Source organism: Antedon bifida, chromosome 9, assembly GCF_963402885.1.
Source record: "Antedon bifida chromosome 9, ecAntBifi1.1, whole genome shotgun sequence".
NCBI classification, from domain to species: Eukaryota; Metazoa; Echinodermata; class Crinoidea; order Comatulida; family Antedonidae; genus Antedon; species Antedon bifida.
In genome coordinates, this window is record NC_136234.1 from 590,162 (window position 1) to 616,773 (window position 26,612).

Here is a 26,612-nt window from a genome sequence, read left to right on the forward strand (position 1 = left end):
ATGAGTAAATGTGTTGTTGCCACCAATGATGGCAAGGAAAATTAGCGTGCTATGAATATATTAATAGTGAATTCATGTTCACAGTTTGTGTGCCATTACCAGTCTTATGACATTATTTGATAATTACATTAGTGTTTCTTTTTACATTGTAATGATATAAAGTATTAAACATATTTTTAACAAATGTTAATTAATTTTTACAATATACTTTGTAATGGTCTGCCGGTTGTAGGCACTGTTGAATCACTAAAAAGTTTTTCATAAAAAGAACAGTTTGTCATTTATTTTGTTATTGAGAGAAGTAACTGGGATATTCATTTGTCATATTTTGGTTGAGACTTGAGCATTGAGATTTTTCTCAGTCTTTCTATCATTCATTACATACAATTCAAAAGTACTCAACGAATCGTTGTGTTGACCAGAAAAGTTCATAATCGAATACAAGATACAATTCCAATACCATTATAGTTTCACCCTGCAGTTTACTCCCACCATCTCAACCATATGAAACCTGGGGCTGGCATTGTGGCTATCAATAAAAAATATTAAAGATGTATTGTCCCCCAAAAACATGAAAAAATGAGGATTAATGAAATCAGACTTTTAATATGTTATCTTGTAGTTTTGATAAAGTTAATCACTTCCGTAGAAAAAAAACCGAAAAAAAACCAATGTTTTCACTTATAAAGTGACAAAATAAATGGTTAAATTCAACCAAAAACCCATTGGCTGGCAGCCAATTTGACCATTTTTTGCTTTAAATTAGTTTTTTCAGGTAAATATATATTTTTTCAATCCAATTTTTCGTCAAAGTGGATAACTATTATGTTACATTAAAATGGCATATTCAACAAAAATGTTAAGAATTATTTTTTCAGGGGGACAATACATCTTTAAAAGAAAACAAAAATGTCAATATACTTGGACTATTCCATTTTCGTCACAGTTCAGTACTTTCTTGTTGACCTAATTTATTTTGAAGAATCCCGACGAGATTTTTACTGTAGTTGTGTTTTTATCATGGGAAATTCGATAAATCCTCATCTCGAAAGAGCTGAAAAGTCTGGTATTTGCCAGCTTAATGACATGGGAATCTCGCAGGTGAGGAAAATTTGATGTTGAAGCTCACAGCATTGAATATATCAGATGTAAATCGTAGGCTACCATCAAACCCACCCACCACCACCGTCGTCGTCCACGCCGATTTACGGCCTCTAGGCCTAGTAGTAGTAGGCCAACGTCTAGTAGTACTACTAGCTAGGTCTAAGTTATTATTAATATTAATTATTAGAGAGAGGCTATAGGTAGAGGCCTGCCGGCGCCTACTTTTCTATAGGGCTAGGCCTAGCATAAGGAATACATATTTATTTTTTTTAAATATTAAATTAAAATATTATTATTAATTGTGTTTTTATCTTTAAATTGCTATCGGGAATTAGAGACCAGCAGACGGGAATTGCTAGTATAAAACCGTCTTAACTGATGGTCTTAACTCCCCGATAAAGCCGGTTTAAAGTTAAGACCATTGCTATAAAACAGTCTTACTCTTAGCAAAGACTGCGTACATTAACAAATTAAAGGCATACTTTCCGAGTAGAAAACCAAATGAGGTAATGTTTATCACGCTTTACTACGCGAGAAAATCTATTCTAAGCCTATATCAGAATAAGATAACTGTTTTTATTTGATTTAAAAAAACTTGTTCAATTGGTTGTCTTTCACGATCAATAATGCGTATAAGCAACAGTATAGGAACAGTCTATAATAAAGACTACTTGCTACGTCACAAGCCGGCTAAGCACTAAGACCATCTATATGGTTCTTGGACACCTACCCCTAGACAGTTACCCCCGGATGTTTACCACCCGGACAACTACCCCTTTAAGACAACTACTCCCCGGACAACTACCCCCTTAGGACAACTACCCCCTTAGGATAACAACCCCCCGGACAACTACCCTTCGGACAACTACCCCCTTAGGACAACTACCCCCTTAGGATAACTAACCCCCGGTCAACTACCTATTATACACTGTTGCAGAGTCAGGTTGTTCCTAGGGGGTAGTTGTCCGGGGGGTAGTTGTCCTAAGGGGGTTGTTGTCCTAAGGGGGTAGTTGTCCGGGGGGGTATTTGTCCAGGGGTATTTGTCCTAAAGGGGTAGTTGTCCTAAGGGGGTAGTTGTCCAGGTGGTGGTTGTCCGGGGGGTAGTTTTCCGGGGGGGTAAATGTCCAGGGGGTGAATATCCGGATACGACCTAGGCCTACGTCACCTGCAAGAGGAATTTATTTATTCTTCTTTGTATCATTCAAAATAATAAACGATTAAAAAAAAGAAAAAAATGAGCACAGAAATAAAATATTGTATCGTGCAATAATTAACACAATCATGGATTGCACACCAACAGCACTAATGTGGGCTAGACTATTGACATTAACCTTATGTGATTAGTAATATATAAAGGTGCTTGCGCAAGATTGTCAACTGGCCAATCAGAACATGGCTGACATCTGTTCTGTACCCAAATTGCAAAAATGAAATTTACAAATTTATTTTAGTTGAGCATGGATATCCCGATTTGTCTGTAATCTGAAGGTCAAGTTTACACCTAGGCCCTCTGTAATTAGCTTTTCATAGAAAATAATAATTTATAGGTCAACACAGAAAAAGAGTCTGTTGACAGATTAATGGAACCAAACTATAACAAAGACATGGTTAAATACAAAATGCCAAGTATTAAGGTGGTCCATTTACACTAGGACGATAATTATTTATGATAAGTTGATAAATATGCGTTTTTTCTACAGAAAACAAAATAAATCGTAAAGGTTTGCATCGTAGAATAGGGAACCATTCATTCATTCTTTGTTTGATAAAATTAATTTTTAAAAAAACAGCATAAATGGTTATCCTATTGTATATAAAAACCAATAGATGCACTGATTATGTTTAAATAACATATTCTTTTTTAGTATTAAAAACTATCTAGCTTGTCTCTCGTTATTTGGAGTTAGTTTTATGCTATTATGCTACTGTATATAGTTTTAGAAGAATTTTCTAATTTCTTTTATTTTGTTTTGCGTAAGAAAAAGTATGTTTATTTAGTGAGTGTCACTGTCATGAAAAAAATTAATTAAATGGCTTAATATGTTCATTCCCAATGGAAAAGCTTTTTTTGATAAATTTGTTCTTAAAAATTCATTTACTACAGATATCTTTCTTAAAATCTATCTAGCACCCTCTATAATACCCAAAGAAATTGAAGTACTACTGTTATTTTATACTGTACCTATAAGTATAAAGTATGGTATATTAAATCATTGAGAAATTATTTAACAGCTTATAAATAAAAACATGATTAAACACAAGTGTGTTATTTAATACCCAAAGACATAGTACAGTAACACTATTGTAATTAACATCGTGTTTGTAACATTTCATGTTTCTCTCATCATCATGCATGTTAGTTTAGAAAATGCTCGAGGGGGCTGACGCAAGCCTTGGTTGGTAGAACCTACCAATTGTTCAATTACACTGGTATGTAACATTATATTTACCACAACACAGTATGTGGTGACAGAAATCTACATCATAACTGCTATAAGTATCAGCAGTTTTGTGATACATTATTCTTGCTTTACGCTGAGTATAATTTGGGGCTAATACAATGAGATTAACTGTTGTTTACTGTTGTCAAGTGATTTAACCTGATTTGCCATGGATTATCCTTTCCACTAACATGCAATGGGATTAACACATTTGTATTCCTTTTCTCTTCAGATAGGTTAGCTTTATACCAACCCCATAACACTTTCAAATAATTAACAGGCTCACATCTTGGATAGAGTAGAGTCACTCTCCTCAAACATTACATGGCCAGCAATGGATTATCTAGTCAATCAATACATTTTGTTTATTGGATATTTCACTCAAACAGAGAACACAGAAATTAAAAAGAAAATAAATGTTGTACTTATTGATTGAAATTTTGTTTATGATCTACATAAAAAGAAGATAAATAGGACTTTAATTCAAACACATTCCAGATATACAGTACTGGTACACGCACACGACTGATGAAAATGCAATATTCTTTATTTGTATTGCATATACAGAAATGGTGAGACCACCTACCTAAACAAACAGAGACCACCATGTGTCCCTATGCGCAGTAGTCAGCCTTTTGCTGCTGATACTGTGGCAACTCTATAGTGCTGGTGTTCTCATTTTGGGCAGGTGGTGTAAAAATTCCTAGACCCAGTTGAATAAGCAATACCCTGCTTGTCTATGTCAGAAGATCACTCTTTTGGCGCCTGTATTCTCAGGCTTGCCATACTTTGGCAAGGTAAAACCCTGGCTAGGAAATTCAACACCAGTAAAGTAAACCATACCAATATAATATTGAAATTCCATTTGTTTTTATAATATTTATTATTTTTATAATAAGTGCCTAAATTATTACTTAATCATTCAATATAATATTCATTTACTTTATTATAATGAATATCTCCAAATTTATGTTTTACAATTTATTATTATTTGTCTACATAAAATGTTATTAAAAATGTATTCATCTTTTTTAAAAAGCAGGGTAAGCCAAATCAATGATAAACCTACTTATCGTTGGGATCCTCTTAATCTAAATCATAAAATACATAAAAATTCATATAAAAAAAAGAATCATTCATTCATTTACAATTTAGAAAATTGTTTGTTGCATTTTGTGGCTGTTGACATTTCAGCTGCAGGGCTGACGGCTGAAATAATTGCCTAACACCAGCATTAACCTAATTAATATTGAGTACCCAGACTAAAGATTAGTAGACATGCTTAAGGTACATGTTGACTAAAAAAGATTGTGTACTGTAGACTTTGTATTTAAGCCTAATCAGTTGCCCGTGCCAGATTATACTGTGTAGTAATGATAATAGAACATTTGATGATAATTGATAGACATAGTAAATTATAATAATGTAATGTAAAATGATAACTAGCTTGTGCTTTAAACCTAAATCAATTTCCTTGTCTATTTTCAGTTTCCACCTCAACTTCTGAAGCTGACAAAAAACTTAAGAACTTTGGACATATCTAAAAACAAGTTGACTTTGATTCCTCCTTCTATCGGTAGCTTTTTGCAGCTAAAATCTTTGACAATCAATCACAATAGACTTGGTATGTACCTTTAAAATACTACTTATAAAGTGTTTGATAACACTGGTATAAAGTGTTTGATAACACTGGTAAATGCTGGTCTTATTCAGTACAGAACTTTAGAAGCAATACCCGCCCCAGAGAGATAACAAGGAATAATTTTGCCAGTTTAGCAAAACTTACTGCTAAAAACGAAAAAAAATACAATATAAAATGTTTCTAGACTCATTTTAAACATTTTTCTAATTCTTGATAACTTTGTCATATCTATGTCTTCGGCAGGAACCTTCCCTGCACCATGGTGGTTTTTGTAACCTATACTCTATATCAACTTCTCAAGTCTTGATAAAAGTACTCTTCCTACCATTAAGGTACACTAAAGTAACCACTGCAGCATACAGTCTAACCTACCAATACCTACAGTACTTCTGCATTTAGATTTTAATCTTCATCTTAATCCAGGTCTTCTCTACTTACATAATAATAATCTGTTGTAAAGCTTTTGTTACTTTATATTCAGATTGCGGTGAATATTGTAGCTCTATCGCCCTCTATAAATTTATTGTAATCGTAATATTTATAAAACAGCTGGCAAGAACTCAAAATAGGCCAACATAAAATGTAGAAAACAGATCCTTCATTCAATAAATTTGATTTGATTTACATTTCAATGATGTGTGTTTTTACATTAGACTTTTATTTACTGTATTGGATTTCAATATTATCCACTGAGAGGAAATAAAACCTGGGTTATTAATCTAAAAATAGATGTACTGTGTAACTAGGCCTGCTGTAGCTCGCCTGATCATCCAGAAAATACTGCAACAGATGCTACTTATTTTGTGTCACAATTTGTGCCATCCCTTCTTTTTCATCTTCTTCTTAAACTCATCTTTCTTCCATAATTTGAATCTCGCCTCAGTCTATTTCGTGTCGGTTTATCCAGGTAAGCTAGCACTTATAGACTACCAACACCACTTTTGGTTTGTGTAATTCAATTCATCTTTTACTGGTAATTCATATACAAATCTTTGTTAATACACTGCAGTTTAAATACATGAACAATGTTTAAAACAATAGAAGAGTATAGACAATATTTTAAAGTTTGAAAAAAATAATTTGTATATACAGTAAAAAATTTTATACAAGCCGCTAAAAATATTTTAATAAACCAAAATTTCTTTAAAATACCAACCAATGTGATTTACAAATGTCATACTGTGATTATTACATCAGTAGTTGCCTCAACTAGATGGTGTATTATTTAAATTTACTTTATATAGAGTTTGAAGTCTGTTTTTTTCAATATATTTTATACCTAATAAATTTTGAACCCTGTTAGTAGTTACCCATCCTAAATATTACAACTCGTTGTTGGCACAGTTTTTAGGTTTCATCAATTATACTTGGATCTTTATCAATCCAAGTATAATTGGTCTTATGACCTGTTACAACCTTGCTAAGGGTTTCCCCTCTAGCCTAGATAAAAACTGATTTTCTTCTCGTTTTACCTTGTTTATCCATGTCAAGTTTTATAGGTGTTGATCAGATACATACAGGAGTCCGCAAAGGTCAGAAACAATTTCATAAATTTTTCTGTTTCCTCCAGTCATTTTTTAACTCTTTTGTTTCTCCTACCCTGGTATCATTTTAAACAGTTTTGTTTTCCAACCCTGGGGTAATTTTAAAGAGAAAGATGATTTGTAGACTGTTATAACTTTTTCAAGGGGATTATTAGCAAAGATTCTTGAATAATCTGTCAGTTTGGTTTGATTGATTTCGTTCATTATGATGTATTCTAAATTGTTGCTATTTTTAGTGTAATCAGTTTCATTGAATTGAACTCTTTCATAACATTGAGATTTTGCACTTTTTATTGAAAAAAATATAATATACTGTAAAACACCTTGGGGATCCAACCCCTTGTTCTTTTCATGAAATTGTATCCTTGGATCATACTGTACACTGCCTTATTGAAATATTTAGTATGCTTTTATTTCTATAATAAAATGTTAATTTGTTGCAAACTTTTACATTTTTTGCTATAAATATTACTGTAGATATTATAGAGAAAGTTACTTGACAATGACAATCCTACCCATAGGTGATAATGGTTCTGGAAATTGGATAAAATAAAAAGTAAAACAAACAGAATCTACTGTGAATATGTTGATGAAAAGAGTTTTCATTAGTTACAAGTTATTGTAATTTTCTTCTCTTGTTTCATAAATAAACATCGTTGGTGCAAGGAAATACTGTACTTACAAAACCTTACTTTCTAAGCAGTAGCCATGATCCCATTGATTGTGGTCAGTTAGAAGATGACCCCTTGTTTATGCTCTCAGCTATTTGGTAACGAGATAATTTCTGGAGGTGTGTTGCGCAGTTGTTAATTAATCACCCGTTGAGATGAGAAGTTGTGAAATTTAACAGGATAGTGTTCGTTACTATCCCTTGAACGTGGCTCTTAAGCTGCATGTGTCCACGAATAATAATGACGATATTCTGAAATAATTAAAATGAAACCACTTAGGGGAATAGCTAAGGGCTACTACCGAAGGCGTATCCTTGCTACGGTTGCACCTTCCTTTATGGGCCTGGCCTTTACTCAGAAAACGTCAACATTTTTCGTGTGAAATTATGAAATGTTCTACTGTGTACAGTATCAAAGGTGTGCTTCTGTTAACCCACAGCTTTTTTACTGTGAATTGATTGTGAAACAAAGAACCTTTCGTTCGCGTAATTAATTACGCTAGTTGTAGTGAAAGATTTTGTTTGATAGCAGTGTTCTAAAAACAGAAAAAATCTATAATAAGATGAAATAAACAAAATTGGTTTAAAACACACTTTCCTGATTACTTTTCTAAGAATAAGATAACGCTTCATACTTTTTGTTCTTTTCAATATATTGTAGTTTCAGAACAATCCCGCCATAAAACGAAGGCCCTGATAGAACCGAGCCAGATGCTTTACGAGTGGTCTAAAAACTACAGTACTGCAACAGTAGCCTATTTTTTGTTAAAATGTAAAATCATATTCTATTCCAATCAATTATTTTGAATGTTAAAAAGTGACAGTCAACTGCTTTTAATAATAATCTAGATTAATTGTTTAATTTTTCAAGGATCATAATAAAAGAATAAAACTTTTTATCAATTAAGTACTGTACTGATGTTAAGTACAAGTGGTTTTCAGTGTGTTAAGACTCCTGTGGTTCAATGTAATACCAGCCTAGAGCACTCAATGTTAATGTGTAAGTTGTTTACTTAAAATCGTATTGAAATTCATTATGACTTGCTATAGGCCTTTTTGTAAACTTTACCATAATGGGACCGGTAGTTTGAAAATTAGTAAGATTGGACTTTTAAAAGGATGCTGCATACAGTATGATTCAGCAAGAAACATTTTGTACAGATTTTTACTATTAATTCAAAGCATATTTGCCTTAATTTTAGTTTTTTACTTGTTGGTTTAAAGAAAAACAAGGCCATATACATGGCTGCAGTTGCGTGCTCAAGTTAGTGTTTACCGACCAACCGACTGACCGACCAACCAACCGACCGACATAGTGAGCTGTAGAGTTGCGTTGCACGCGACTAAAAAGTCAAAGGAATGACACAATCTGGAAACACACAATAGCTTCGCTCCTTGAGAAATATAACTAAAAAATGAAAATCTGAGAATAAGTAAAAACTGGCCAAACCTATCAAACCCAAAATCTTCTGCTAAGTTATGTCTAGAATATCTGGAATAGTTTCTCTTAAAAATTAATAAAATTAAAAAAATAACATTATTTTATACACGGTGAATGAGAAAAAGCCGTTTTGATTCAAATCCAGAATCTTCTGCTTGAAATTCAAACATCAGGGTTTGATACATCCACTGACCATTTTGCTCAAGTGGAGCAGCCCAACCATTTATGATTTATTTCTACAAAAATATAATTAATAATCGTACAACTTAGCTTGCTTGAAAATAAAACATTGAATAATAGTTTTAAAATATTTTACATTTTTATCATACAATATTAAGTTCAAAAACCTATGTTAATTGATCATGTGACCTTGTATGACGAATTCTATAGGATCTATTTCGGTAACGTTTCTTATGGTATGTTACCGATGTATAAGTTTGCGTTAGGACACCTGGGAAAAGTCCTCTTAGTAAAAATTTCACTGCAGAGGTAGTGATATTTTTAGCGCACTGTGCATGCCCAGAACTTGAGTTCCCACCAATTAGGCCATACCAATTTCAGCGGCCCGACCTTCTAGAGCATTGAACGCCACGATTCTTGTTAAGTTAATGCCTCGGGACGAATCATCATCGTATTTGGGTGGAGGAGCCCAATCAATAGCCAGAGGCGCATGTCACTTCTCTCACACTCGGATAAGTTTATCTAGCAAATCAATGACTCCATGGTAGTACGCACTGGGAACTGAATATCGTGAACAACATAGTATTAAGGTCACAATGTTAAATAGTTTGTTTAAGGAATTTAATTGGCGTTTCTATTTATTGTTCGTAAACGAAACTGTACTCTTAACTAAATAAAGAAATGTTTGTAGTACAGATCTTAGATCATGGTTGTAGATAATGGTAAATGGTCAATTAGACGATGTCATTGTCAGTAGTCCTGTTTGTTTATCTATTCTTTGTAAATTAGATCTTGTAATCTTACAAATTGTCTCATATTCAATTATAAATCAATGCAACAAGAATTAAATAAAACAAAGATTCCTTTTTTTAACAAAGCGGTACATGTTGGTAACTCAAACTGATAACTTTTTTCCTTTCTTGTTTAGATCTCCTTGGGTTAACATTAACAACCTCGCTTTCAACAATTTCTATATATCCTTTGTCCTTTTTATTGTTTATTCATTAAGATAATATTAGAGAACCTAAATCTCATTTTAAGAAATAACAATCTGGAATAATTTTGACAGCTTTACAATAAACAGCTGGTTTTAAAAATTTTAGAATTAAAATTAAAAGATTACAGTACTTAGTAAACATGCAAAATAATCTTGATTGATATATTGATATTAGGCTTATCAAAGTTCAACAATAAATCATGAAATTTGTGACTTAACTTGAAAATTTCTCTATCAAAAAAATAAACAAAATGCGAGGAAGTCAAAAGGGTGATGTTTATTTCAGAGACTTTATAAGGGTTATCCATCTAGGATTTGGCTCCAGGTAAAATAAATATTGCCTAATATTGAGTGAACCGATGTTTTGAAAAAATATTATTTGTAGTGCAGAGATTAAGCCTATGGGCAGGTGATGTATGAAACGTCTGAAAATTTAAATTAGTTTGTGACTGGTTTGGAGAAAAATGTTCTTTATTTAGAAAATGCTACTAAGAATTTAATCATGAACACATTACTGTCATTTTTGATAATTGTAGACGTTACTCAAGAACTGCTTGGTACAAATGATCAAAGCAATCAAACAAACAAGTCACTATTTTCTTTTACTTACTCTCTTCAAGTGTTGTTGCTTTGTGAATATGGTACAGTAGTTTTTATGTTTGATAATATTTGTTCTATTTTTTAACTTTCACTTTATACTTTATACAAACGTTGACTATTTATACAGTTGTTTATGTTATGCTTTTTTTTTTGCTGACCGCATCACAGTTTTTGAGTAACTACCGTGTCTAAAAAAATAAGAATTCCTTTTTAGTTATAAGTCAACATATTCTGAGTGCTTCATTGACTTTAGATAACTTTTCTAACTATAAACTACAGTAGGCTAAGTAACTGAATAATATTTCTGTACTTCAAGCAAGCAAAAATTCTACCTACTCATGTAAAAATTGTCGATCCTCATCCTATGGAATTGTCTACACCAGTACTAAGTTAATTTAGCAACAAAGACAAATTGGGCATTGAATTACACTAGTAGAGCTAGTAGGTTCATGGCAAATATCTCCAAAGCCTGTCACGATTTTTGTAATCTACATTTCATTATTTCGAAGGAAGTCGTCTGTATCGTGTGTAGCTTACCTGGATTACTCTTCTTCTATTCTGGGAAGAACGCGTTACAACACTAAATATATAATTCGTTGAACACCCCCATCAATTACAGTAATATATTTTTTAAATTCAGTAAGTAAACAGAACAAAAATATTTGAGAAGACATTTTAGCAGGAGATATTGATTAGATGCAGTATACTTTTGATGATCATATCTAATACAGTCAAAATTGACTTGTTATTCTTGTCCAGAGTTCTAAATATTCACTTAGTTTAATCTCAATGGCATTGCACCTTGGTAAGATTCAGCTTTTAAAACTGTTTTATGCCATTTACTACAGGTTTTTACTTTCTGTAAAGGTGAGTCCTGTGTTTTCTTTTAGAATGTAGAGAAATTAGGAGCTCATTGTACTAAGCCTCAGCATTTACAGCTGAGTTGACTGGTTGTCCTTATTGGGAATTGAACCTGGGGCCTTCTGTATGTCGACAGTGTCCTGACCAGTTTGGCTAGAACTTTCTGTGTATTGAATTAAAATGTAAAATATTAAATATATTGTTAATATTAGTATAAAATCTTCTATCTTGAATTCTTTTATTTAGTTAATTTATTTTTCAAAACCAGGTTTAGGATCATACAAGTCTAATATTAAATTGAACGTTTATCTAGGTTTTCGAAAGCAATGCATCTTTAAAGATAAACTCATAATGAAATGGAATATAAAATAATGTTTCAGTTTTATTTTGAAGAAGTGAAACAACAGATGTTATGAATTGTTGAGCAATTTGCCCTGCAAAAATGTTGTATTTTTGAATTATTATGTTTAAAATGAAATTATATTTATTGCCTTGCTGTATTTAGGCCAAGGTCTTATCATAATAATATTATTAATGCTTCAGTTTGTACGCGACATTTTAAAACAGTCACACAAAAAGCTTTTAAACACTTTCTGTGTACTTTATCTTATATTAACAGGATTAAGAAAAGTAGAAGAAATATTTTAAGACTTTCTAAGAAAAATCAATATTGTTGTATTCCATCAATCTACTGTATGATGAATGATACATAATTTTTACTGTATTTCAAGTTTTATTTTTTGACACATTCTTAGAATTTAAATTCTTAGTTAAGTAATTCAGTAGACTTTTGTCTTTCTCTGTTCATCTTTTTTTTTCCATTTGCTGTTTTTCTCTTCGTGCTAGTTTTCTTCATGTATCTAAGCTGCCAACCTCCTTCTTTTACCAAAATCTAGGTCGACAAATAGTAGGTCACATCGATTCTAATGTGGTTGTTTTCTGTAACTATGGGCAATTCACAATTAAATTTAATAGAAAAGTTTGAATAATGTGACCATTTCTTTGTAAAGTTAATCAACTTTAGTACGACCTATATTTATGTTATTTTATAAATCTCTGGTCTACATAAAATGATACATTCTTCTTAAAGTCAATAACTTTAGTACGACCTATATAAATGTTATTTGATAAATCTGTGGACTGAATAATCATTCTATGTGAAGTAGGTAACTTTACTGTAGTACAACCTTCTGTACTGTATTTTTATATTAATTTATAAATCTCTGGACTAAATAAAATTATACATTATATTATGAAAAGTAGGTAACTTTTGTACGATCTATTTAAATATGTTATTTTAAAAATCTCTTGTCTATAAAATTATATGTTCTTTTTAAAGTTGATAATTTAATATGACTTATTTTTATACTTTATAAATCTCTGGTCTAAATGAAATGATACATTCTTTGTATTAAAAGTAGAATAATAATATACAGTAGTAATAGTATGACCTATTTATTTTTATGTATATTACTCCTGCACTACATGATTATGGTATTAATTAATTCTTTCTAAAATCAATTACATTATTTACTTTAATGTTTGATGTACTATATTTATGCTGTCCTATTTATAATAAATATTTGCGTTTATTCATTTTATTTGTAAAGTTTTGATGGGGCTATAGTTGATCAACCATGGTTTTCCAGAAATAATACTTATATTTTCTTAATAAATCTTTAAATGTGAGGTTGTACAATTGCTTTATTCTTGGTTATTACACCTTTTAGAAAATTATCTTTGGTTTTCTTTTACAGGAACAATACCAAATGAAATTGAAGATCTAAAAAAATTGGAAACTTTGTCACTTACAAATAATAACATTACGTGTTTTCCGTCATCATTAGCCCGACTAACTTCCCTACGTAAGCTACTGCTTACTGGAAATAAACTAAAAGCTTTTCCAACTCAAGTATGTCAGTTGAAAAATTTAGACTTTCTCGATTTGTCTCAAAATATGATTGCCTGTGTACCTGATGGCGTTGGCGAATTGCAAGCTGAAGAATTGAATTTAAATCAGAATCAGGTAAATCTGAAATTATTATTTATATTATTATTGAGGAGGGCATTGACAACGAGTTAGTAAAGTGCAACATCACAAACCTTATTTTTCCCCATGACAATTTTATTTTTTATTTCGTCAATTGGGTGTTTATATTTGGTTAATTAATAGTAGTATGTTCTAAAACAAATTATGAATGTTTTTGTAATAATATTCTCACTATTCAACAATTGAACATTATTTGTATATGTATGTGGTTTGGAGTATTGGAGAGCCACTTTGATAGTGCTTGCACTGTTGGCAATCCACAGGGTACTCCGTCCACACTTCGTTTGTTAATGTTGGTTTCTTTCTGTTTGTATACCTGGAAATTGAATAAATAAAATAAAATAAATATACTTTATCAGCACCTCCTATTTTCCTCTGCTTTCATTCATACTATACAGCACCACCCAAATTTCAAATTTTGATTAGTCATATAAACTAACTAATCAATCAGAATTCGGATTAGGAAATATACTTATATACTTATGCTACACCATTTGATAATTCGTGCAATAAGGTGATATTGTGAAGCATTTGGCTAGGCTACATTTTCCCTACTTCTTTTTCCTTTAGGCTTTATTTTCTATTGCCTATTTTTCTTCCTTCCTTCTTCCTTCATCTCAACTCAATACTTTCCTTTGAATTCTGCATATGATTGTTATTTACTGTGGTTACTCCAATATTCCACATTTATTTCAATACTATTAGTTTGATTAGCTTGTCATCCTAAATTAATTTTCAGTTTTGAAGTTTCCCGTTCCTCTCACTGACAAGTCACATGAAAATAATATCCTGTGTTATAAACTGTAGTAGTAAATTCTTTATTTTCTTGGCATCCATTCCAAAAATTACCAAAAATTATATATTTATAATTTAATAAATTGATTAATTATTGGTATTTTATTGATGTTAATTGGTTCAAAAGTTTTCATCATTTAAGCAATCAAACTCAATATTATTCAATTAAAGTGTGTTTATTCCCTGTGGAGCCTTGGAGTCGCTTTGAATGGCCAGGAAAAGAAATTATGAACTTTGAAATGACTAAGTTACATTTCTGACTTTGATTTGAAACAGAAAATTGGAACAAATTAAATAAGTGTATTATTTTGAACATATCAATTTACAATAATAATTTTCATTTGATCAATACTTTTGTATTTGTAATAGTAATTACCAATAATTGAATTATTGTCATTAATTAATATGATATTAATAACATTTTTTTAAAGTAATTTAGCATTTTTTTGTTTTTTTTAGTACATATTTTATATCTTGTCTTAATGCTGTCTACTAATATAATAATAATACAATATTATAATTAGCTTTTTCTTTCTTCATACTACTATAAATATTTTTAACTATGCATGGGGCCTACTGCTAAAAACAAACAAGTTGTAGATACTGTCTGTAGTACAAACATTGACTTTGATGCTCTACAGTGTCTTGTCTCCAGTCCTTGCTTTTCTTCAATCTTTATGGATGGATGTGTGAAAAAGACTGCAGGACTAACTTAAAAATTATTTCAAGATTGTAATAACCTGATCTGTGATGTCTCCATTTAAATACCTCATTTGAGCTGGGAATTATCAAATGCTAAATGTTTACACAAATACTTTATCCTACTTAAATTAGAATATTCTACATTCTGAATCTCTTAACTTTAGCTGTGTCAAGAAAAAATGATACATACCACATGGTTACGCACCCTCGAGAATTAAGTTGGACGTGACTTTGAAAGACATTGGTAAACCAGCTGCCCTGGAGGGGGCTTATGCTAGGGGCTATGCTTGTATTATACACTGTATGTGTGGTGGACATTAGTAAAGAGCCAATCAATTGGATAAGATCCAACATTATAATCGTATCAATGTGCAAAGATACTTTTCATATACATTACACTAAATTTGTACATGTATTTTATCAATTCAATCAATATGCCAGTATTAGTGAAGATAATGTAAAAGGCGCACACATGCAATATTCCAAAACAGAAAATCGTCTATAGAAAGTGTAGTGATATAAGATGTCATTGACCCCTTATGTATTCATAACCCCTCCCCCTTCTAATACATGTTATCCACATCTATTCTAATGACCCTTTTAAATGGACCAAAATCAGTGATCCATAGAGACCCAAGATGACTAATAATACAAACATGGTTATTACCAAATTGTTTTTATATAAATCCATTAATAATTTTGTTATTTTAATGATGTTATTTATTTACATAATGCCTTCCTTTATAAACTTCCTTAATTATTGTTATTTCCTATATAAGTAGTGTTTAGTAGGTTATGATTGAACTGGTAATGGTGCTCATGTAGTGGTTAACCATAAACTTGTATTTTTATTGTGTTACCATCTTCTTTGCTCAATCCTCCAATTTGTTCTTAAACTGCAGTATTACAATAGATTGAGTACTGTAGAATCTGGTGCTCACAGCTATAAGACCAAAAGTCTATTAAACAAGTGACTTTTAGGATGGAAGAACTTAAATTAAATCTGGTGCTCACCGCTATAAGACAAAAATGGTAAAACAAGTAACTTTTAAGATGGAACTTATATTGAATCTGGTGCTCACAGCTATAAGACCAAAAAGGTAAAACAAATGACTTTTAGGAAGGGACTTAAATTGCATTAAAGACTGATTTTCTCTTTCCAGCAAATTAAAATCTATCAACTTGTTTTTCATCCGTTTTTTTTTTATATTTCACCTTTAATTTTATTATTAAGGGCAAGCAGTTGATTAGAGATGCTGAGTTACCCACCACTCCAACACAGCGTGCTCTTTTGCTTCAGGCTATTTGTCCGTAACTTCTAATTTTAAGTAGATTGAATATAATTTAGATAACAAATGAAATTATTTACACTATATCTTGCGTTCACATATTGAGGCTTCAAACAAGTTCATTTTATTTATATTTAGAAAAAAATTGTTATATTTCATGAAGAGTTACGGTTAGTATTACTATTATTTTGTTTTATCTACTGCCCTCTATTTTAATAGGCATATTGAAAAGTGGAACTGCACAGTTTTGAAATTTGTTACACCTCTCCTTCAAAATTTTCTTTAGGTTTTTCACTTCTTTGAGACATTGTTTGTCAGTGTTGTCCCCTCATTAAAGCTCAGATTGGATACCATTCTTACCTTTTACAAACATCTGGTACTAAATAAAAGCAAACGGCAAAGACTAGAGTTATTATTTTACAGCAATACATATTATAATTGGAAGGGCCTTACTTCGGAAGGTCATAAATTGGCATGAAGTCTGAATTGTCTTCACTATATGTCCCATTAAAAACTCAAAGCTTCTGGGGACTTTACAAGGCACCTGTTTTAAAACTCTCTATTGTCAAAAAAAAGAAAACGTATGTGTGGCATTTCTTAAAATGCCATAGGCAGTAATGTATAATAGGCAATGTTTTGTAATAGTCATTTAGAACAACATATTAATGTTATAGTATCCTGCCGTCTATTATAGTCTAGGCTTCTCTTTGCGCCATGGGCTTTTTCAATTCATGTCAGGATTCATAAACATCAAAATTTATTGCAATTGTTTATAACTTTTCAATTTTTTGCATTTCTTTAATCAGCACCATAATATCTTCATTCTTTCCCTCTGCCATTACGGCTATACATACATGCTTGGAAATTATTACAGATTAAATTTTCTTTAGGTTTCTTTTCTTGTATTTTGTTTATTACAATTCAAGTTTATAAATTAATTTGTAGACTTACTGTAGTTTACTCAATAAACATTAGTGTCTCAGGCTAGTAATATTTTCTGAAGTTTCTGCACCACCACTGTACTTCAAGTTATTTTCTAAAAATCTTTAAGTTGGCATCCATCTTGTTCATATTTCTGCTGTATGTTTGGAATTAGTTATTCCGAGCATTAAAGTGTTTATGAGTTAATTTATTGTAACATTTTTTATTGGTAGAGTTAAGGTCTTAGGAGACCAATACAATGAACTCTCCAAGTCAAATCAACAGACGTTTATCTTAATTATTTACTCTATTTTCTGACATCATTTAATAGTCAACAGATTTTAAAAGTTTGTGCCACACGTTGAAACAATATCGCTTTGGTTTATTTTAACAAATACCACGATAATTTTTTTTTTAAACCCAGGGTCTTGTTAAGTTTCCTTTTTCAATTTAACTTTGCCAGTTTTCAATTACGTTCAAGTCCAGTACAAATTTATCTGATTATTTAAAAACAATAGTAGCAGCGGAGAGAAATATCAAATAGTAATTTGGTGTGATATATATTGATGGCAAGAATTAGTCTGGAATGCTTTCAAGTGTTAAGTAGGACACGCTCCGCACTTTCAAGGCAACTCCACCAAACTTTAATCAATTTTTTTCTCCGTCAGACATGCTTCCTTGGAAGACACACTAAAAAACCAATTTCTTACAGTTTTTATTACTAATTAAAAAATATCAAATACGGTTAGTAAAATATGTAGTCAACAATATTCATTCCTCACTTGGGAAACTTAATGTACAAATTGTTAAAAATATATTGTTAAATGCAGTTTGAATAAAAACATTAACATTCATTTTGAAAATGTCACAGTAGGTTTTTGCTTGTGAATATTATTTATTCTTACATTATTAACATTTTATTTAAAATGTTTAAGAGACGGATGATTGGTATAAGCAGAGAAGCTCATTCTGCCACTTAGCTGATAATGTATTGGTGGAGTAGGTGCTGTTTTTTCATTGTCAGTGGCTTGTTTTTAACTTTTTGTTTGTTTCTTAAAAATATATTGGATAAAGAGATTATTGGAAGAACTTGGGAGGTGAAGTGTGTTGCAGTATTATATTAGGTACAGTTGGCAGTTAGAAATAGATGCATATAATACTATGTATCAATTCTTGTTTTATTCGTTTTATATTTTTAATATGTTTATTCTACGATTCTGTTGTTAATTATTTAAGGTGTTTCATTTAATAGGGACCACAGTGGAAATAAGTTGCTTTTTGTTCCTTTCTGTGTTTTTATTCATGATTGATCCATTTGATCAATCACAATGAATAAATAAAAAAATATATATACTGTATATAATAGACAAAACTCTTCATCATATACAGTAATAATTGCTAAATTAAATGTGGTTAATTGAGGGATTCGAACCCTATAGTACTTCCAGCTGTGCCACTGACTTTGCATTCCACATGTCATATAATAATGGTATATATTATTATTTATGAAGTGTATAGTACGTTTAATAGTACTACAAACAATACATTAAATATAAAAGAATGTATTTTAATTTGTGGTACAAATTTGTTCTAATTTCTTAGGTATTTTATTATAATATGCTAATTATGTGGTTTTTTTAAGTTCTTACTTTGGGTTGTGAACCACACATGGGTTTAGTTATTATAAATGAAATTTAATTATATTTATAATATATTGAAAGTCTATTTTAATATGATTTATTGCATTTTTAGATTCATTGTTTTATACCGCTCACTCTCTCAACTTTTATTGGTTTGTATAAGTTGAGGAGTTTTGGGTTTTTTTTAAATTAACAATAGTACATAAAAACAAGTAGTATAATAGTATAGCATGATGTTAACACCTAAATTACCATTGTGTTTTGTAATACTTTCACTATTATTAATATCAGTAAACAATATTATTTGTACAATATTTATCATAGGCCAAACTGTACACCAATATAAATAGTCTTTTAAACAAAAATAGGTCTGATTTCTGATAAAGGTGGTAAATAGTTGAACACCAAAACAATAGAACAAATATAGGTAATTGATTTTTGATAAAGCTGAAGATGTTAAACACAAATGTAAATAGCATCTAAAAAATAGGTCGTTGATTTCCGATAAAAATGGACAAATTGAACACCAATACAATAGTATTAAGCAAAAATAGGTTGTTTGTTTCCGATAATAAAACTGGTTAGGATGTGAATTGTCCAAATCAAACAAAATAATCTTGAAACAAATATATAATAGGAAGTGATCTGCCACTACCTTACCAAATAATGATACTACCTCAATGTTTGGTTGGAACTGTATTGTTATTCTCACTGTAAAACCAAATATTACAATGTGGTAATTTTTTGTTATGATGGTAAAGCCTGTAGCCAGGATTTTTATATGGGGTGTCTTTTTCCACAAATGAGCTAGAACAGTTTGCCTGACCATCACTTTCACTGCTGGTTTAAAATGGCACTTAAGCAAAACGGATTGGTTCAAATCCTCAACTTCTCCTTATGGGCTTGGATTGTCCATCCTTCTGATGTTTTAAATAACAAGCTGTAATTAACTTAACTTCTTTCTAATTAAATTCAGTATTGATAATCAATCGTTTGTGTGTTATTCCTGTTTATCCTTTTTCAAAATCAATAAAGCGTACTTTAAAGCACCAATCTTGGTTTGAGCATGTACTTAGGACCACTTTTAGCTACCAATCCTTCTATGGTGGCAGGAGAGATCAAGAGTCACTACTGCCTTCTGTTATACTGATGCATGAGTGTCATTACTATCTCTTAAATTTGCTTTTCCAAATTCTTCATATTTGTTTACTTCCAAAATAAATGAAACCTCCATAAACACCAAAACCTTCTCTAGGGGACGGAAGAGGAGGTATAAGATGAGTCACATCTCGTGTCACAGTAACTCAAACTGGATGTGGTACCACTTGACTTCTTGAACCCCCTTCTCGGAGCGTTTACGCCGCATGCATCGCCTTGATTGGGTTGTGAGTCACAAACCTTCTCTTGACATTTTCAGCCTACAACACTTGTCGTACTGGATACAAGTTGAATCCTTGAACTCTGTTCTCATTCAACTTCATCGCACCGGCAAAGAAACACTGAATCATAAGAGTTTGCGAACGCTAACGTGTTATGGTGCTTTTTTTGTGACGCACCCAGGCTTGTGTCAAATAATTAAATTAAATGAAAGCAAGGGAAATGTTAGGGGGGAGTAATAATACACTGTAACCTAAATTTATTTTTGAGCTGGTTTATTCTTTCCCCTGTAAAGAAAACCAGGGATCGCCTATGGCAGCACGTTAATGGCGGAAACAAGATAGGAAGCTCATTATTTGCAGATGGTGCCCTGAAATATCAAATCCTGTAAATGCAACAAATTCCCATTATTTTGCTATCCCTATTAGCGTTTCTATAAACATCAAAGTATTCAGGCAGAAGATGATAATAATTTGTTTGTCCCTTTTATATGAATTTTATTTCTTGGAAAAATGATTGAAAACAGTGTTTTGAGTTTACTTCATGAATTTTGTTTTTGCCCGGCAATTAAGTTTGTTTAATCAACCTTATGTATAATAAAACATAAGTATTAACTACAAATAAATAAACAGTACTTGTCTGTTTTGGAGTTAGCTATGTTTTATATGAAAGTATTCATATGATAGTAATATTATTTAGAGTACTATTTTCTTTTTTACCAAAGGTTTTTGAAAAGTATATTTTCAATTATTGTGGAACCCTGTATGCATCGTATTCAGACATCCCAGTATAATTAAATTATTAAGTATTTATAGAATTACAAATATCAAAATCAAAGCACATGTGGCAGACCTTTTGAATTTGGCTGAATTTATAGATTTTACTTCTTTTACCTCCCTTGTGCGTGTCATTCACTACAGTGCTGTCTACACTATTGTAATTTGTCTGGAGTCAGCTTAATTTTATATTTCTTTATCATTATCACCCCCCTCCTCCCCACATCAAATTACCATAAATAATTGGGTTTATGCTATTTTTCTGTACCGTAAATAACTAAAGTGTAGTCTTGTACAATTATATGTTTCTTAATATTTTCACATTTAGATATCAAGTCTGTCCGATTCCTTAGCTGAATGTCCACGGTTAAAAGTTCTACGTGTGGAAGAAAATTGTCTGCCAGCTACAGCTTTTACCAAAAAGATACTTGAGGAATCACGCATTTCAACGTTAGCTGTTGACGGTAATCTGTTTGAAATGAAACAATTTAATTTGCAACCTGGATATGATAAGGTAATCAGTTAATTACTTCTTAAGATGGAAAGCAATTAAATTGTAGAACACATTGCATCCTGTCTGAAGAAGTTGCTTCAGAAAACATGATGACGGCCAACTCTATTTAAAATTATATATTATTGTTATATATTTTTAAATTTGAAAGAGAATACCCAGAGTCACTTACAAGAAAACATGATTATCAAATTATAAAAGAGAGATATCCATCTTTAATTGTAAAGTTGCGCGCTGTTGGATGAGTATAAAAAAAAATTGACTGAAAAGAGATTGCTTATATAAGGATTTCGTGTCTAGCTTACCTGGTTAAACTGAGAATAGCGCCCTCTCTCATAGAGAAACTTTACGAAAAGAAGAAATGTGTTGATTGATTTCACATACCAGGCTTTTTCATCATTTCTTTTAAAAATGATTTTAAATGTCAAAAGCAGAAATTTAAAACATAAAGTATGTCTTAAATATTCAACATTCTTTTAGATTTGTTAGATATGTTTATTTCCACAACTTTCTGTGATATGATTGTAATGTTTCTTTCCAAGAATAAACATTCTTTTTACACACACTCTGCTTCAACTGAAAAATAACAAAACTTATACTAAGAAACTGAAATACCTGAAAAAATAGAGAGAACAACCATAGCGAGGGTGTGCTATAAAACGTTTTTGTGAAAACACCAATATGTCAATTTTCCTGATATTAAAGCAACAGACATAGTCTATTAGTATAGCTATTTGCGCAAAAAAATTATGTGGACAAAAAAACCCCCAAAAAGTTATGGTACACATACAAAAAAAGTAATATATAGTACTTGAGAAATGTTTTGTAGTGGCTAGCTTGGTTAACTGCATGCCTTCCAATCCAAACGTCCAGAGTTCAATCCTGATAGTGCCAGGGTTATAACTCTTTTAACGCCACTCACTAATGAGACTTTTTAAGCATAAGTTATAAACAAGTTTATTCATCCTGTTGGATGCATATAACATTTGAAAAAAATATTTTGCCAGGAAAGTATTTTTGTGAAGGAATCATCATACATACATTGATACACATCAATGATTCTAATGGTATTAATATGAGAGATACCGGTGTTCACATTAGTATTGACTTACCTGTATGTTTATATAAACCCTGATCTTAACCATTAATGTAATACTAGTCAGCTGATAAATCTTGAATTTCAAATAAACAAGTTGGTTCTTAACTAGGTTCATATTCTTTTTTATTTCTTAACTTTATTACCATTAAACAATGCATCTCTGTTTTCCTCAGTTCTTCTTTAAATCTTGTGTGTTTTTTGCACATTTTGGCTCTGACGTTTCCTTCATCCATTGTTACGAGCTGCAAAGGAATCATTGCACCAAGTACTGGTTGTATTTACGAAACATGATCAAGTAAATGTTACCAAAGAATTAATACAACTGTTTCTTTTATTTGTTTCAGTATATGGAACGGTACACAGCAGCAAAAAAGAAGATGTATTGAAGAGACAGGTGTATATCCTTCATTTGCATAACTGATTTGCATAATTAGCCACTGATGGCAATTTAAAGGCGGTATCAAAGCAAAGAAAGCAACAAAACAAAGATATCATTTGCCAATCACATGATCATTCATATATACATGTGGTTTGGCAATTTATAATATTTATATTTCTGAAGTTTTTGACATTTTTATATGACTTTGCGACAACACCACCATAATTTGTATGGTGTGCGCTCCTGGTGTGTGAAGTACACACTTGCTAGATATGTGAAAAATAATAGTGGTAATGTTGAACATTGTTACATTTTAAAATATACTATATATATTAACTGTTTTACTATATACAGTAAATTAATAATTGGGAATTTTGACTTTATAAGAAATATACATATTCTCAGCCTAATATAAATTTAAATTTCTAATACTGTATATAATATAATAGCAGAACAAGTATTTGCACAGATTACTGATATCACTGTGTTTAGGAATTGTGCAATAACAATTTAGGAGGAGGAGGTGTCCATAAATCAAGGAGCTTGATTTCTGGGGGTAAAGGGGGCAGGGGTTGGAGGTGCTAGAGGTGTCAAAGATGATTCTGCTCTTACATTGGATTGCTCTAACAAGAAGTGAATCATAAATATATTCTCCAATGAAATTTATTCAATAAGTTTATTATTATAAACTAGCACATACAGTAATGCACTTTTCATGTGTTTGAATGTTGTAAGACCTTGTGAATGTCATGTAATCCAACTGTTATGTGTTGTCATTTATTATTCAATGTTGTGACATTTGAAATGTCACCTACTTATTCTATGACAAGTAGACATAAGGTACTCAGCATCACGATGATAGTACACTGGCAGATAAAAGTAAGAGTATCGTTTATAAGATACTAATTTGCATTGTATTTGTTGATTCATTATCTTCAGTGCGCACTTTATAAAGGGGCTGTGTAATCTTACTGTTGACCTGTTCACACGATAAGCATTCATCATCTTTAGTGCGCACTTTATCATGCATTGTGTATGATATCAGTTGACTTGTTCACACGGTGAGCATTCATTATCTTCAGTGCCACTTTATCATGCATTGTGTATGATATCAGTTGACTTGTTCACACGTAAGCATTCATCATCTTCAGTGCGCACTTTATCATGCATTGTGTATGATATCAGTTGACTTGTTCACACGGTAAGCATTCATCATCTTCAGTGCGCACTTTATCATGCATTGTGTATGATATCAGTTGACTTGTTCACACGGTAAGCATTCATCATCGTCAGTGCGCACTTTATCATGCATTGTGTATGATATCAGTTGACTTGTTCACACGGTAAGCATTCATCATCTTCAGTGCGCACTTTATCATGCATTGTGTATGATATCAGTTGACTTGTTCACACGGTAAGCATTCATCATCTTTAGTGCGCACTTTATCATGCATTGTGATATCATATCAGTTGACTTGTTCACACGGTAAGCATTCATCATCTTTAGTGCGCACTTTATCATGCATTGTGTATGATATCAGTTAACCTGTTCACACGGTGAGCATTTATTATCTTCAGAGTTCACTTTGCATTGTGTATCTGTTTACTTTATCGGTATGACAAGCTTTCTCGACTTTATCATCATTAAATCATCATCGCATTCATCATAATGTTCTTCCTGAAAATTCTCTCAATCATCACCATCAGTATTGTGCCTAATGGGAGTAGCGTATTATCGTCGTCATCAAACTGTTACGTCATCGTCATCAAACTTTTACGTCATCGTCATCAAACTGTTACGTCATCGTCATCAAACTGTTACGTCATCGTCATCTAACTGTTACGTCATCGTCAATATCATAATCATGTTGTGATCTTTATTGTTAGTGCCGTCAAAACATATTGGTACAGTAGTAACAATTTCTTGAAACAAATTACGTAAATATTTTGGTTTTTGTGGTCAAACGGTAAGAAAACAAACGTGTACGTGCCAATACACACCTACTGTCATCACATAATGTAAGAGACCTGGGACTCGAGTTCTGCTGAACATAATAAATAATTGGTTAGTTCTTTTTTGTAAAACTGTATCATGGCGTATTTTTAAATATGTCAATTAATATTATGCTTGAATAGAATACGATAGGGAAACGTACCAGTATGCTTTTTTTACAAATTAATCTGACCTTCAAATCGTTATGTTGTCGTTGGTTAAGAATGATGTTCGAGTGTGCTTGCTTGAGGCGGCGTTAATTCAAATTCATTGTCAAGATGAATATTCGAATTCTTCTATCAACATTTTGACTTCATGATTGTGTAATCGAAACATGTCTGTGCAACATACTACAAGGACGAATAACCGCATTCAAATAGTACATTGGTGTTTTACACCGTATCTATGCATTAACATTGTACAACAAATATAAATAAAAACAACATTTAATTGCAAGGCCATGACGATTCCCTCGGGTGCTACTGTTTAGAAAACATTTTTCAAACTGCTGTTTCATAATTTATGATTTTTATGTATTTTTATTGCGATTCTATTACATTCCTTTCAGATTTGTCAATGCAATATCATTTCATATGTGAGTATTCGCTACCTCATGAGTTTACGCCGAGCGCAGTGCGTCAGATTTAAAACTTCTTAATTGTGACTTGTCAACAGAGTGAGTGAACTAAACACATTGTACTCCACGTTTCCTCTAGACTCTTGTTTATTTTTTCTGTGAATTCACTGCTGATGTCATGATAGGCAGCCAGTCGTATATTTACTGTGAATTCAGTGCTGATGTCACGGGCAGCCAGTCGTATATTATTTGAGAGTTCGTAAAAGATACCCTTTGTGTAATAACGTCATCGTCGTCATCATTTTGCAGAAAATGCCTCTGATGGAAAATGGTAAAACTTTTACGCGCGTACCATAAACTTTGAATCTCATACAAATTTCACCAATATCACCCTAATCTTGCGTCCAGGTATCATAGTCGATTAACTGTGTCGAAATTTGTCTAATTTAGACACAATAGGCCTACAGCATATCATCTCTTTCTGTAACATCCTACGGTATTCTATAGACCCTAACCTTTCCAGGATACAGACACCGTATGTATGTACATAGATGGATTTTGCCTATGATACTCTACAAATATTATCGTGTGTGTGTGATACAGCATTTCTTGGAACAGGAGTAAACAACAATCAATCAAATTTGGGGAAATATGCGAAATAAATGCTAATTTATGATAATCGTTTATTTAGGTTACATAAGATGACTAACATGCGGATGTCGTATATCAAAACACATCAACAATATTAATTAACACATTTCAAAACAGTTGCTCACAATTATGTGAAAAGAGCTTTATCAATGAAGAGAGTAAAACCGATCGCTTTATTTGTGAGTCTAAATAGTACATTATGTGTATTATAATCTCAACAATTAGGTCACAAGGCGATTAAGACTTTAGTTAATTGCGTTAATTAAGTGGCATTTCAACGCAATTACGTCATCGTGTCCTCTTATAGTCTTTTCACACCGCGTGTGTCTGCGCCGAGTATGACTCTCCTTCCTGTTAATGGAAGGCGTAAAA

The 26,612-nt window shown here is 31.7% G+C and overlaps 2 protein-coding genes across 2 annotated transcripts in view; both read left to right on the top strand.

Annotated features, from left to right (window-relative positions):
* The window catches only part of LOC144851903 (uncharacterized), a 90,013-nt gene that overhangs the window by 42,040 nt on the left and 21,361 nt on the right, over positions 1 to 26,612 (top strand). The window lies entirely within an intron of this gene.
* Positions 973 to 25,706, top strand: LOC144851988 (leucine-rich repeat-containing protein 57-like). Its single transcript, XM_078709665.1, has 5 exons — positions 973 to 1,101; positions 5,034 to 5,169; positions 13,238 to 13,506; positions 21,359 to 21,544; positions 22,985 to 25,706. The coding sequence occupies exons 1-5, from the start codon at positions 1,021 to 1,023 to the stop codon at positions 23,024 to 23,026; spliced, it is 714 nt and encodes a 237-aa protein (XP_078565791.1). The 5' UTR covers positions 973 to 1,020; the 3' UTR covers positions 23,027 to 25,706.

What these genes read in the sequence shown, in the direction of transcription:
- LOC144851988 (XM_078709665.1), top strand. Translation starts at nt 1,021, where the DNA reads ATGGGAAATTCGATAAATCCTCATCTCGAAAGAGCTGAAAAGTCTGGT. An exon ending in AATCAATCACAATAGACTTG is followed by an intron (nt 5,170 to 13,237) that starts GTATGTACCTTT and finishes TTTCTTTTACAG; the next exon opens with GAACAATACCAAATGAAATT. An exon ending in TGCAACCTGGATATGATAAG is followed by an intron (nt 21,545 to 22,984) that starts GTAATCAGTTAA and finishes TATTTGTTTCAG; the next exon opens with TATATGGAACGGTACACAGC.